Consider the following 15395-nt stretch of genomic DNA (forward strand, 5'->3'; position numbering starts at 1 on the left):
TGAGGCCTTTATAACCAATTTAGATGAATTTACCCTTTTTTCCTCAGTTCTTAAACAGCAGATTACTTCTTCAGCACCCAGAGTTGGACACCTCTAATATAAACAATACATCGGGCAATATTCATAAAACGTTGACTGTAATGCAATGCAGGGAATTGTCACATTACAAAAGTCAATGAAATGCTTTATATTGTAACGCTGGGTGTTTGCATTTAGTCTTTTTAAAAAGGGCTAGTAAATTTAGTATGACAGTCAAGTTTGACCAATATGGGCCATCGAGTTGTTACACATTCTGTGTAAGAACACCCACTAGCTTGAATTGATTCGGCCTTCAAGGGGGTGTATCCGATATCCATCACAGCTGCTGGAGAGCAAAAAGCTCCAAGCACTTCTGCTGCATGATGGTTTAGAGAAAGCCAGTTCTCCAGCAGTTGTGAGTGATATTTGACATCTTGAAAAGGTGACTGCATTGGAGTTCATAAGCTTAACAAGTATGTACCAAATAGACTCATTACAGGTATATTACTTAAACAGTCAAATTGAAATGAACTGTAGCTCCTATATGAATGGCTGTGGCATCAGAGCATGGTGAGGTAAAGGTGTTCAGCTTCAGTTTGTCACTGGAATGCAGGAACCAGGCCTTATTGGTTCAAAGCCAAAACACAGCACAATTGCTCATAAGCTGGAACAGTTGTTTTTATCTTTCAATTAGAACTGAAACTCTGTGCTCCTCGGCTCCCCAGTTCCTAGGTACAGGTTTCAGCTTGCCGAGCACAGGCTGTTTTCGGCGGGACGGCGGGCTCCCCTGGCTATCATTACTCTTCATTACCTGAGGCGCTGGGCCCAGGCCTCCTGTGACATCACACCTGAGTCCTCACCGTGCCAGGAAAATAGCTCACCCCTGGGAGGATGATGTGATTAATTCATGCTTAATGTGTGAAATTAGCATCTCACGATGGAAGACCTGAGAATTGGAGTACAAGATTTACAATTAATTTGCTTTCAAGAGTGATATACCAACCAAGCTGCCAAGAGATGTAAAGCGCTATATCAGGGTGGCTTATTGTACATGTTTAAGTGAATGTTTTGGGGGGGGGGGGGGACAACAAAAGGACAAGGAACTGTTCTTATTATGAAGCACAAAAATACCCATTTGTCAATGTAGAAAAGCTCTTTCTAATCCTGAGCAACCAAGGAACCCTCTCTCTCTCTCCAGATTCAAGTCATTCAGAAAGTTTGTTTCGGCGTCTGTCGCTAGGCAGCTAGTTGTTGGAATGCAGCAGTAATTGTGAGGTCAATAACCTTGAGAGGCCATGGGGAGAAAACTCAAATACATACAAATGAATGGGCAACTTTGTATAACTTTAATTAATATATTATGCTCTTAATCCATTTCATATTTTTTCATCGACAACCAGGAACAACTGAGTGCTTCCCTTTATAGGTGCAAATGATTTATAATTAAAACTGAGTTGTCATTATGTAAACACTTTTCCAGATGGACGTCGATGCATTAAATCAGGCTTGCCTTTTTCACACAAGTTTAGTTTTTGTCCCTTTTGCTAACCCTTCCAAAGAATTACATAACCAAATGAACTTATATAAGAAGGTACACATTTAAATAGGACAGCCAACAACCAAATGCAAGAAAGCAAGAAAAGCGGTTTATAGAGTTGAATTCCTATACCAGACATTTGAATGTTGACAATTCAGGTGATCATGTGATTCATAGATTTGCACTTTTCCCAGAACCCCAGGGAAGCAACATTAGCTCAGCTGTTTGCGTATCAGAGCGGTTGACTGAACTCTTGCGGTAGAGAACATTGTGGAGTGTTTCTACGAAGGTCAGGCAGTCAGTCTTTGAAACAGAGAGCTCCCTCAGGGGGATTAATCCCTCAGTACAAGAGGACAATTGAGAACAGCCAAAATCAGAGGGCAGTGGTAGCCATATGCTCCCTTGTTCTTATGGTCCACCTGTCAATAAATGTCTAAACATCTTCTCAGCTGTCAGCAGTGTTTTCTGGGCACAGTCTTATTCCCTACCCCCCTTGTCCCTCTATCCTGTACCGCTGGTAGCTGTGGGCTCATGCTTCCTAGCCACCAAGGGAAACGGCCCCCCTGAGCCTTCCCAGGGCGGCGAGGGTGGTCAGGAGGGAGATAATTGCCAGGGCAACAGTGGAGAGCTGAAAGGCAGGAGGAAGCCACACTGAGAAAAAGCCATGGGAATTGTATGCATTGTGAATTGTACAGCATTACAGCAGCAGTAAAGCATCACAGGGAGGCCTGATACAGCCCTGACTGATATCACTGTTTTGTGATAAGTAGAGGAAACCCAGATTTATTGACCAGCACTTGATTACTTGGGGAAATCCCAGTCATATTGGCCTATGTCAGACCATAGTGGAACGATAGCTGTCTGGACTGTGTATAGGGCCCAAGCTGATTTTGGAATTGTGTGGATTGGTCTCTTCCAAAGCTCCCTTGCATTCGAGTCATATTTTCCTTGCTCATGTTTTTTAGGAAGGAAACGCAAAAAAAAAAAAAGTTATTGGCCAAGTGTCACACTCACTGTCAGGGTGGCGCTGTAGAGTTTCCACAGTAGCTGCAGGTGGACGTTGAGCAAAGCCAAAGAGCAGGGAAGGTACGAGTCTTTTTCCTGGTGATCCCGACACCTGTAGACGGACACACAGCCAAAACACAGGACTGTTACAGAGAGAGGTGCCAGTGAACAGCCAGGCTTCACTATGTGGTAACTCTGCTGGAAAAACATCAAGGAGACAAACATATTTGACTCCATCTAGCTAGTGTCATTGATGGCTGAAGTTAATGACTAGCTTAGAAAACATTGGTAGGGTTAAGGCCAGTTTAAACTCTGCCATCGCTGCGTTTATACAACTGTCAGCGCAAATTACAAGGACTAAAAAAAAAAAGGATGCTACAGAAGCCTGTGAATTTGGGAGAGGAGACACGAACCGATATTCTGGACGTGTTTGTACAAGTTTGATCATTTCCCAGTTTTGCCAGTTTCCTTCCATTGTGTTTACTGGGCTATTGGTTCTAACCACGGCACTGGTTTGGTTCGGATTCACTGCCAAGAACAAATAGTCAAGAGGGAAAAACTAATGGTACATCAATCTAGGTGCGTTTTTGCGCTATGACCAGTTCATCAGTCTGTATGGCTGTGTGTTTTTGCGGTGTGGTCACTGGACCCAGCATTCACAGATCATTTGAACCAGTGAACCCAGTATGAGACTCGGCTCTCGGTTCATGGTGGTGTAACGAGAGTCATTGTGTGGGTCTTGACACACTGCAGCGAAGTTAAATAAACTAAAATAAATGAGAAGAACAGCATGATACTACATTGTGTGTATATCTATATCTACCAAAAGTCTGGGTGTGCAGATCTGGGATTGATTGATTGCTCAGAACAACTGATTTTTAATTTTTTTAAATTTTGACATTACTGCCTTAAAATCAAATTAAATAACTCAAAACAAACTACCATTGTTTCATCAATAACACTCAGAATTGCTGTGACAACATTATTTTCAGCCTCTGCCTTTTTTGCTCCCCTATTCTGATTGGTTATACGCAAGTTAGCTGACAACACAAGGACGTGACGCTTCATTTGCTGACATTCGTTTTCCTGCACCATTCACACAGACCCATTGCCAGAAAAATGCTGGCATTTAGACTAGGTCCCGAAAATTGTGGTTTTCAAATTGCCGGCAATAACCCATTCACATAGACCTTGTCGGTAACAAAATGCCACCAAAAAGATGGTATTTGTTTCAGAGTGATTGGGGTTTATGTAAACTGGCCCTTAGAGTGAATTTTTTGAAGTCACAAATTTCAACTATTTGGCGAACCATGTTCATAAACAGGCCACTTTACGCCAGTCTAGCCCTGGACTGTGTACTTGCCTACGGTACAGAGATGTGAGCACAGTGTAATTGTCATTCCTGGGCGTCTCTGGCAGGCCTAATTCTGACAGCAGAGGTCCTGGTAGCTCCATCCCTTCCTGGACCAGCAGCCCCAGATTGTACCAGCCCTGTGAGGGGACAGACACCCAGTCAGATTCGCAGCCTTGTGCCTTCTCTCCTGACCTGCTCACCACAGACCAAATTGGATCCTTACATTCATTCCTGAATATAAGAGAATAACTTATTGTTCTGCAATCCCACAGCGGGGAGAAACATTAATGTTTAAAAAAAAAAAAAAAGGAAATAAAAAGCAGGTATTGAAAAATGACTGCAGTGTCTTTTAAAAAAAATGTACATTTCTGTTTCTGCGTTTCTCAAATGCAAAACGGTTTAATGCCAGGGATAGACAGGAGTCTCCCATTTGTGTTTCAGATCAATTTAAGGTTCTACAACCTATGCAGAGCAAATTGTCTTATCCCTTTGGACTGCTAGCATCCCACATTTCTACAGTTAACCTTTGCACCTACAATGCAACATGCACATATTTACTCTAAGTGTACTCCATCCTTTCCTATTGTTTACACTATATTTCTAATTCTCACAGTGTATAACAGGTTATTTCAGGTTAGCCACAGTTTAGATCCAGTTGTACAGTTTGCACTTATTTGTTTCCGCACCTGGGGGTCATTCTGAAGAGCAGCCCGTTTGTACAGCTCTGCCGCTGTGCTCAGGTCTCTTTTCCTCAGCTTGTGACCCCCATAAACTAGATCCCCCATCTTTATCAGGGCTGCAGGGAAACAGAGAGAAAATGTATGAAAATATAGCACAAAGAAACCAAGAAGAAGCCTTGAAACGACTAGAGCCAATACATTTCATACTCAAATTCTAGTCAAATACACAGTTTCCCGTCAGTAGCTGCCCTACCTGCCACTGAGCTAAAAAACATCTCTGGCTGAACATTTAGGATGGTTGAGACAGAAGGTTACTGACAGAGCTGCCAAAATGGCTGAAAACCATTTGTATTGCAGTATGACTGTCAATTGATTTTTTACTAAAGCATCAGTTTATCAGTATTGAAGTTAAAACAAAAACAAAAAAATCTAGCAAATTATTAACAGTTGATATTCTCTCTGTTGATTGTTAGAAGTGATGAAAGGTTAAAAGGTAACTAATCTATCCCACAATTTAATCTAATAATTTCTTGAAAGAATGTCAGGATTTATACCGTAAGGAACAGGATTCTGGCTTTGGGTGGACAGGTTATAGTATCGCCACATACATTCTGACATGAAGGAGGGTCTCAGGAGGCCTCCCTGTGTGTAAGACATTAGAATAACATAAAATCAAACACACAATACTTTTATAACGCGACTTAAATACTGTGCGCATTGGGCAAAGTGGAATGTGTTGTATTTCATGTAGAGACATTTGTAGAATGAGTCACAGAAAACAATTCAGCTGATAAAAGGGGGCTTCATCAACACAATGTATACCAGTTAGTGTGCAAACCCAACTCACAAAGTTGTGTTCACACAGGTATCCCACATTAAACTGCGCTACAGTGAACCCAGCCTCAGCTGCCGTAAGATAGTAGATTAAAGCTGCTGACCTGTAATAATGGGAGAGAAGAATATGTCAATGACTCATTATCGCCTTGTATTAGTGCTGTGAAACAAGTTTAGAAAATCCTGCATACATTCCGATTTATTCTTATGTGTCAGAATGGGAAGGAAGGGAAGCAATGAAAGGGATCCAATAAGAGGTTTAGCATACCAGTCCTGGCGTAAATAGGCTTCCAGGGCTCTCCTCAGGACCCCTCCCAGGTAACCATTCTGCTCTGATGCCCACTTGGTCCACCTGGAGAAGCCAACAGCATATCAGGAACATACACAACACCATAAATTAAATTTTATTTTAGATTTTTCAAATAAAAGAAAAATAACAATGACAATAAATGCAAAAAGATGGCTAAGAAAACAACTTATTTTGGAAAACGAAACAAGGACATTCCTACAATGATCCATTTCCTGAAGCCCCGAGCTCCCAGTGTCTCAGCCCCTGTGTGATGTGGTCTCTTACCGCACTGCGTCCAAGGGCTGCTGGCTCACCCTGCCAGGAATCCCATTCATCCACACCTCGGCCAGCTGGATAGCTCCATCTATGTGTCCATTTTGGGCTGACTTGAGGTAGTAGGTGTAGGCCTTATACTGCGCCAAACAAAGAAGAATTAAGAAACATGGAGGACTACAATTCCCTAAGGATATACTCAATTAACTGGGCTTTATTAAAGCAGTGCACGGTGCTGTGTGCACATTTGAGGGGTTTTCTGTAATGTGGGCAAGAACATCTCTTTAAGATAATCATGCTTCAAAGCAAAGCTCATCTTCTCATATTAAACTGAATTAAGGAAAGGGACACAAATCCTCACACTTTCCCACAGCAGTATTTACCTGCCTGGCAAAACATTCAACGTACAAACCAGAGGCACTTATATTGGGCCTACATTGCTGGTCTGTGCAGCATCTAAAGCCTCAACACATCTGCTGTGTTCTTTAGGTGTAGGTTGAGATTCAGGGTTAATACTAATTAACTCTGCTAGCTAATTGGGGCTATGAACCCATTATGGTGATGTCACACAGGTCTCCATACAACCTGCCAATCAAGCTAACCTGGTCCACTGGTTTCCCGGGATACAGGCCCTGAGAGTACATGATCCCTAGATTGAAGGCGGCCTCAGAGCTCCCCATGGCATCAGCTTGCTCCCATTGGTCCACTGCTCTCCTGTAGTCCTGCTCGTACTTCTCATAGTACCAGCCCAGAGCGTTGATTGCTGGGACGAAGTTCTGGAAAGAGAGATCTTGCAGTTTTATGTCACAGACCAAAAAGTGGGAACAGGGCTTTATTAAAACATGGATCTTATAGAGATTATTGCATCCATTTGCAAACAGTGGTGTAAACTACCTTGTAAACTGAACATTTCTTGTAAATATAAACTACCTTGTTGTAGTGAGATTTTGTTTTCTCCTTTATGTATGTTATTACAGCTGTGCAATTACTGCTGGAGAGGATGGGCCTAGTACATATTCTTTGTGATCCCAACTGGTAAGCAAGTTAATTTTACAGAAAGGCATGATTGTCTGATACTAAAGATCGAATTCGCACACCCTGGCACAGATATACTGGATAGAATTGTTAGTCGCAATGGGGGCTGCGTGAGATATCACACTGAAACTGAAACGGATACAGGAAAAACATTAAAATAGGTAATTTGCATTCAGCCACAAGTCATACAAATCTCACAATTCAATTGTAGTATCTAGTAATAAACAAATCACAGCACAAGAACGTGTCAATCGTTGGAGCTGTGAGCAGATTGGAGCCTCATGCTGCGTTTTACCTGTTTTGCAGCTTTTTTCAAGAACACCACGGCCTTTGGGATATCCTGTTCTACTCCTTGTCCCTGATAAAGCAAGAACATATTTTTGCATGTAAAGATGGATCTCTCTCTACACATCTGATACACACTTCACTGCTCTTTTAAGCTGAAAAAAGATATATCCTGAAGCAACCATGATCACTACACAGATGTCTTTTGCAGAATTGCAGAATAGTAATGGAGAATGTGATTGCAACCTAATGGTTCAACTAAAACAGGCAAACTGAGAACAGCCCCAGGGGTCCTGACCTTGAGCAGGACTATGGCGTAGTCATACATGGATACGGGGTCTTCGTGCTTCGTGGCCCCCCTCTCGTAGTACTTAACAGCTGCCTGCATATTAGGAGACACCCCCTGCTGGCCCCAAAACAGCATTCGACCCACTGTTTGCTAAATGAAATCAAACAAACAAAAGTTATTTAGATTAAAGCTTGCATAGATGTATTAAGAATAAAGTAAGAGTGCTTTCTTGTTTTTAATTAATGCGTGTTCACATGAACTCATTGAGATGACACGCCTCCGGTCATTGGGAGGATGATGGGAGGTAAAGGTAATGGAGGCAACACCTGAGCGTCCACAGCCCCATTCCGCGCCTGAAACTTGAGCCACAGGAAGAGATCATCGTTCTCATGTGTCTGCTCCTTCAACGCATCCTCATTGTTCAGCAGCACCGATTCCACAAACACCTAGAGAGAAGGAGAGGGAGAGAGACTGTGAGGAAGAGAAATAAAATCAACTCATTTAAAAATATATATATTTTATGTGTGCCACTACTTGATTTCTTAAATCTGTTCTTAAATTTCTTTCATTTCTTAACAATGTCCCTGCCACCTCACCTGCCCGGGAGAGGGGTTCTGTCGGTCTGCAGAGGTCTGGACCGCCATGTTGGCATAATATGCGTAGGCCAGGGGCTGGTCGGCAGGGATGCCGGGCCCTCCCAGGTGGTGCAGGTGCCCGAGGTGCAGCAGCGCCAATCTCCAGTCCTGCTGAGCCGCCAGGAGAGACAGCAGCACAGCCTGGGCAGACAAGCACAGAAACACCAGCGCATTGAACTACCCCGTATAAAGCAGGGCTATTTTAATAATAAACAATTTTGAAAACTGCAGTGCAACAACACAGAGTGGGCTGAGATGAATACCAATGTGCTCTGACCACAGCAATGCTTTGTATACAGGCCTCGGCTTCCTTGTGCTCAGGCTGACTGACTGACTGACTCGTGCCGTGTTGCTTTTTGTTTTGAAGATTTCGATCATCTGTGGTCTAAACAGGCAACTCGTCTCATCCACGACTCACTGGCCAATTAGACGGGTCTACATTTGTTTTCTTTCCCCGCCATAGTCATTGTACCCATTTGGAAAAAGGTTTGAAATGTCAACATGTTGCTATTTTTATTTTTATAAAGACAAACACATCACTAATTCTATTCCAATACTCTACATACACACACACAAACACAAACACTGTTACCCTGTCAGGCTGTGTCCTGATTCCCAGTCCAGTGCGATGCAGCACGGAGGACAGGAAAAGCGCCCGGTTGTCACCCAGGCACCCAGCTTGATGCAGGAGTGGCATTACGGTCTTTCCTCTGAGGATGCCATCCTTCCGCGTCAGTCTACGCAGAGCCAGAGAGTACAGGGCCCTCCCCACAAACCCCAGCTCCGCTTGCCTGCCCCCTGAGAGAAAGAGTGAGAAAGAGAGAGAGGTGGAGAAGTGGATAGCAGAAGAATGGCAACCTGTCAGTCCTGGCACCATTGTTAACCTTCATAATTCTGTGGTGTTACACATTCGGTTGTCATACAGCAGAGTACAGTCATTCGTTATGTGGATTTTACCCAGCATTAAAAGTGTCACTCGAAGAACTTGTGGATTTGGAAAAGCACACTTTTCGCGTTTAGACAAGTGTTCTACACATTGGAAGAAGACAAATTGTCAATTAAAAAGATATGCTCGGACGTGTGTGCCTGAATATTTCATATACTCAACTTACACTGCTATTGTGAATTCAAAAATATGGGTGCCCCACTAATTTGGCAAAGAGAAGCTACAGGTCATGCCAGAAAGAAAATCTAAAATAATTAAGGAACAGGAAAGAAAAGAGAAAAAAGAAAGAAAGACTTATCCATAAAACAGGCAGGTGGCTACCATTCCTTGTTGTCAGTATCTCTGCAATTCGAGCAGCAGAGCGTCTTTGAGGGGGAAGGGGTGCCTCCCAATGGAAACACTGTGGTACTGCATTGGCTGTCCAATCTTCTGACACCCAGCTACTGTAGATGTCTCCACAGCTCTCTGAAACAATAGAAAACAGACGTTCATATTAGGAAAGACTGACCCTGTTCTTTGTAGAAATTCAGCCTCAATGTAAATGCTGGGCTTTCTTTGCAGGACTCAAGGAACTGATCAATCAACTTTGAGCTAGTTTCCCCATGTAATCTCAGGATGACAAGATGTACGGTACAGTGTGTGTCTCTGGCACCACCCAGTGGAGATTTGAGGGTTCAGGTCATTGTTTTCCAGCCAAGGCTAATTACTCAAACTCATTCCTAGTTGATGTATGCATTTAAGTTTTTCAGGAAGCCTCCCTATTCTGGAAGCAGCACCAATGTCTCTTACCAGGGTTTCTCACCGAGTATCCAGTCATCTTCTCTAGGAGATCCACCTTAAATTGCTGACAGGATTTGTACCATCCTGTCAAATCCACAGAGCTGATAGGCTCAGGAAGGCCAACCACCTCACCGACTGACAGGAGTCTATTCCGGTAGTAAGCAGACGGGCCATAGAAGCCCTCGATCCCTCTGACGAACTGTCCTCCTCCCAAAATAAACCTGCCGACGGTGTCGTCCAACACAAATGCCTCTCTGAACCTGCGCAAAGCAGAAGGATTTAAACCCTAAAGATCGACGCTACTATCAGTTGGTTTGGTGCCATGTTGTTATAAATGTTATTTAACTCTTTCAAAATTATTATAAGATAAAAACAGTGACTTTTTTTAAATTAAGTTAAAGAATAAACCTTTATTTTATTGACCTACTTTTATTTACAATAATACTAGTGTTTAAAAACATATAGCACAGAAGAATGCCTAGATTTCTTCCCCCCCAAAAATAGTGCAAAAGATAGATTTAGTCAGAATATTAAAGAATATTTAATTTTATTTAACAATGCTTTATCACAGGCATAAACTCACATGTAAGCTGTAGACTGAACGGTCTGTTGCTGCTCTTTTTCGCACACCATTGTAATGTTGGCCTGAATGGGAGAAAATGAGACGACATCATGCCTTTAAGTGCTGGAGGTCTTGCTTACTCTTCAAATCAGGACTCGGCTACATAGAGCTGCATAATGTTAAAAGTATTTATGTAGAAAACGGCAACAATGAAATATCCATGAAGCGATAACCCCAATGTCAGCTTATAAGGTTCCTGCACCAACTTAAGAGCCCGGATTGATATTCATGTCCAATGAATAGGATTTTGATTGATGTTCAAAATAAAACTGCACTACAAACTCTATGTCTGTGTGAAAACGATCCCGAGTGATTGTCGATTTGTTTAATAGGTGATGTATTGGCTTTTATTTATGCCACATCTTAGGAACATGCACTAACAGATTGGCATCACGTTTGATTCAAGCCCAAGAGGTTGCCATTGATGAACACGGGTATGTAGAAGTGCTGATGGAAAAAGATGGTTTGCAGGCCCTTTGGTTCCTTGAATGGTCTGCCATTCTTACCACAACAGGAAGGAATTTGAACCGTGATACGTGCTTTTCATTGATCACCACAAGGAGCTGGCAAACAGTTTCCCAGAGGCTGCCGAGTGAAAGCAGTCCTGGCAGGGGACTCACCATTTGGCCCCTGAGCTCCAGGTCAATGCGACACCACTGGAACTGCGGCACCCGGAAACGACTGAGGAAGGCACCTGCCTGGCCGGACGCCCCGTGCATCTGGATATGAATCTGCCCTGCGGGGAGAAGAACACACGTGCACACTGTCTTCAGCACAAACACAGCCAACACACTGTTTTTTATAGTTTCAATGTGCTTTCTGCTTTGCAGGCTGTTTCCACAGGTAGCTTGTCAGTTTGTGCTCTGTATTTTAATTCTTTCATTTGCATTAACTTAGCTGGTGCAGCCTACAATCCATACAATAACGAGATTGTACACGTATCAAGGCCTCTGCTCGTGTCTGGTTAGGGGGAGACAATGGAATTAACCTGCGTCGGTGATGAATAACACAGGGCTGGCGTAGTTGTTGTTGTCGTCCACGTGGTGCACCAGTCCACAGAAGTGCTGCCTGCAAGGCCGGGTCATGAAGACCCAGGTGGAGAAAACACACCTAGCAGAGGAAGGGCAACAGAAGTGTGTGAGCACAATCTGAAGAGAATTATACACCCACTGCGACACAAACTCCCCATCTGGTGAACACCGTTACATGCAGAAAAGGGATACTCTTGAAAAATAAAGTTTTGGCAAGAATAAATCAAGGACTCTTCAGTGTTAGTGACCTTAAAAGGTGTGTTAGGGTGGGGAAAGGAAACAACACAATATAAATGATATATCGAATTCAATGCAAGTTTACTTTGACTTCCTGAGAAACATATACTGCTTGACCTTCACTAGCATCTCAGCCTTTCCCTTGTCAGTTTAAGGGAAGTGAATGCGTTGCTCACATCATTGAAAGCCACTCATTTATTGAAATAGTTATGATATGTATGTATGCGTGATTGTTGTGACCTGGATGTGTTCTTCTTTTTGAAGTGGAAAAGGAATAACTAATCTAATTGAAAATCCCATCCATGCTAGGTCTTAGAGTTTATCGGCCACCGTGTTGCGCATTACCAAGGAAAGGAGATGGATCTCCGCCTCAGGTGCTCCAGGACCTTGTTGCCATAGTGGTTCAGAGTCCGGACAATGCCAAATCTCTCTCCGGTGGAGGCGTACACAAATGACAGGAGATGGCTGACCTCTGAACACAGGGAAACAAACAGGGTTAGTTTATTTTGGCTTCAGAATCATTTATTTATTTATGTATATTTTGAAGCTTCAAAGCATAAATAAACCAGAGTCATCGAATTACATGACTGAAAGCAATACATAATGCCTTTCCTTCCATAACCTATATCTGAAAGAGGTTCTCAGAAAAGACTTAACATAAGAAACATAAGAAAGTTTATAAACGAGAGGAGGCCATTTGACCCATCGTGCTCGTTTGGTGTCCATTAATAACTGAGTGATCAAGGATCCTATCCAGTCTATTTTTAAATGTTCCCAAATTTTCAACTTCAACCACATCGCTGGGGAGTTTGTTCAGATTGTGACGCCTTTCTGTATGAAGAAGTGTCTCCTGTTTTCTGTCTTGAATGCCTTGAAGCCCAATTTCCATTTGTGTCCCCAGGTGCGTGTGTCCCTGCTGATCTGGAAAAGCTCCTCTGGTTTGATGTGGTCGATGCCTTTCATGATTTTGAAGACTTGGATCAAGTCCCCACGTAGTCTCCTCTGTTCCAGGGTGAAAAGGTTCAGGTCCCTCAGTCTCTCAGTAGGACATTTTCTTCAGACCTGGAATAAGTCTGGTTGCTCTCCTCTGAACTGCCTCTAGAGCAGCGATATCTTTCTTGAAGTGTGGAGCCCAGAACTGTACACAGAATCCAGATGAGGTCTAACTAGGCATTGTACAGTCTGAACATTACTGCCCTTGTTCTCAATTCTATACTTTTGACAATATACCCTAACATTGTGAATAGCAGGATATCATGGATTACTCACGCTGGACAAAAATGATGAGGCTTACATAGAGAAACAAATCAAAGGACAAAATCATGGAACATAAAAAAAAAGGTTGAGAACAAGTGTCAGAACGCCTCCCAAATGCTATTGGATTGTGAAATGTTCTGAATATCAGGTCCAATATCTGCAGTAACTACCTTCTTCTGCTGGACACTGTGGGATAGTGTCTCTGTGGATCCGCCAGAGCAGGTCAACATCCCAGCTGGGGCACAGCGGGTGGTCTTTCAGTGGGCGGCTGAAGGGGTCCAGGGGCTGAAGCTGGACCAGAGCCCGGGCCGCAGACTGTCTATACCCCCCCGAGCGTCTCTCCCCGGTGACCCAGGCACGGAGAAGGACACTGAGCACCCAATCCGACCTGCGGATCCTCCAGTCGGATCGGTACACCAGCCAGTCCGGCAGGTCCAAGCTCAGGGCGCGGACGTGGGGCGGTCCGGGGTCACAGCGCCAGCGCCTCCGGAAGACCCTCACCACGTTGTGGGTCTCGGAGGACACTAGAGCCTCCAGGTGCACCTCTGTGGGGCCGGAGCAGGAGTAGAGGACCCGCAGGGGGTACCCGGACACAGGCTCCTCCGGGGGGTTCAGCAGCACCACGTCATCACTGGAATGAACAGACTCACTTGCACTGAGCGTTACCTGCATCCCAGTGGAAAACAAAGACATTTAGTGCTTAGATTTCTACCAGTATTAAAAGTTGCAGGATGATAATTTAAGTTTACGTGTGCATATCTATATGTGTGTTATCCTTATTGTAACTACATATAAAGAAAAAAAGGAAACTGAAGGCTGGCTGGCATGGTTGTGTGCCATGATATTACCAGACATTTACTGCCATATCCACACGTGGCACATGGACACATTTTATACCACACACACGACAAAACAAATCTATTTGATCTGCATCTTTTCCAGTGTGTTTATTTAGCCCTTCCTAAGGTCCGGCATTGCTTACCAGGCGTCGCTAACAGTCTAGTCTAGCAAATCAAGTTCCCCCACTTACTAAGTAAACAGAATTACTGTTTGTGTCCTTGTCTGCCTGGGCCTGATATCAACAATCATGAACACATCACAACACACAACATGTTTGATGAGAGGGTATAGCTTGTCGATACCCAATACATTGCAGAGACCCAAAATACGCATCTCAAGTTCAATTGCATTAATAGTACACCATCCAATGAACATTTCACTTTATAATAATAATGTGTGTGCACATATCTTTCTAGCACCTGATGACTGCACTCCCTTCTGAGCAAAGAGATGACTCACCTCACAGTGCAAGAAGCACAGCGCTAACAGGACACACCTGCCCAGCACCGGGGGCTTCATAGTCAGCCTGGTCCTGGAACAATAACGCATCAGATCAGTTTGGTTTTTATGGATGCTACTCTGAGCACATGTTCAGGTACAATGAACGACTCAATGACAGATCATTCAAAATGTAATATGGGGGGGGGGGTGTTTCTAGTGGTATCAGCTCCAACCTTAAAAACAAACTAAAGAACTAGGGTACTAGTCATACTACATATACTAGTCAAAAACCACATTAACAATAATGTATGCATACCAATAACTAATTATTGTTGCTTATATCAGTACAATGTCACTGGTATTTTTAAGAAAACGTTGGAAATCAAAACATGAGCCCAAAATGATTCAAACTGATCATTCAACAGACCCATTATGCCCATTACTAACTCGTTTTAGCCTTTACCAAATTCCAACTTAGTTCAACCTTACCTTAATTTATTTTTGCACACACAGTGAAATAGGAGATTGGAAATGATCATCTTGTTGAAAGCACATTCTTGGAAACTGCGTCCGAAATGTGATTATCTCGGCTCAGTCTACTATTAAAGTAACACAACGGTAATAAATAGTTGAAAGCGACTTCGAGCGCATCCACACACTGAGCCCTGGTGCACTTCCCCGCGACTGTATAAAAAGGCACTTTGCAAAACCGGAATAAGATCCTGTTGCATTGCAGTTAATCCTTGTGCAAACACACAAGCAGCGCTGTGCATCAGCGGGCGCGTTCGTGTGGCGCAGATGTCCGCAGGTCTGCGCGGCTCCACCAATGGGATCGGTGGGATTCTGCAGCTCTGCGCAGAACTGCGGGAATGTGCGCTACAAGAACGCGACCTGAGCTGTGCGTTGAGTGCGGCTGTGGAGCAGCCATTCTGACGCGCACTGCTTAGGGTCTCACCTTCACTATATCATGTTAAATGGGGTTTCGGAGGGTATATTATATATTTCTA

At 43.5% G+C, this 15395-nt stretch overlaps 1 protein-coding gene across 2 annotated transcripts; it reads right to left on the minus strand.

Moving 5' to 3' along the window:
* Positions 1 to 840: 840 nt before the first annotated feature.
* On the minus strand, positions 841 to 15077 carry LOC136746837 (protein sel-1 homolog 3). 2 transcript variants are annotated; one of them, XM_066699657.1, is made up of 23 exons: positions 14878 to 15077; positions 14407 to 14479; positions 13278 to 13773; positions 12196 to 12322; positions 11571 to 11692; positions 11203 to 11318; positions 10544 to 10605; positions 9970 to 10220; positions 9502 to 9645; positions 8827 to 9032; positions 8196 to 8375; positions 7926 to 8045; positions 7609 to 7749; positions 7321 to 7383; positions 6593 to 6766; positions 6003 to 6130; positions 5697 to 5780; positions 5442 to 5532; positions 5149 to 5236; positions 4601 to 4710; positions 3924 to 4051; positions 2570 to 2672; positions 841 to 964 (listed from the first exon to the last, which is right to left on the minus strand). In XM_066699657.1, exons 1-23 carry the CDS (start codon positions 14925 to 14927, stop codon positions 896 to 898), a joined length of 3126 nt encoding a protein of 1041 aa, XP_066555754.1. In that variant the 5' UTR covers positions 14928 to 15077; the 3' UTR covers positions 841 to 895. The 2 variants fall into 2 exon arrangements, with proteins under 2 accessions (XP_066555754.1, XP_066555753.1); XM_066699656.1 differs by lacking the exon at positions 841 to 964 and adding an exon at positions 1342 to 2183 and having other exon boundaries at positions 14878 to 15076.
* Positions 15078 to 15395: the final 318 nt, after the last annotated feature.

This window comes from Amia ocellicauda, chromosome 3 (genome assembly GCF_036373705.1).
Source record: "Amia ocellicauda isolate fAmiCal2 chromosome 3, fAmiCal2.hap1, whole genome shotgun sequence".
Classification (NCBI taxonomy): Eukaryota; Metazoa; Chordata; class Actinopteri; order Amiiformes; family Amiidae; genus Amia; species Amia ocellicauda.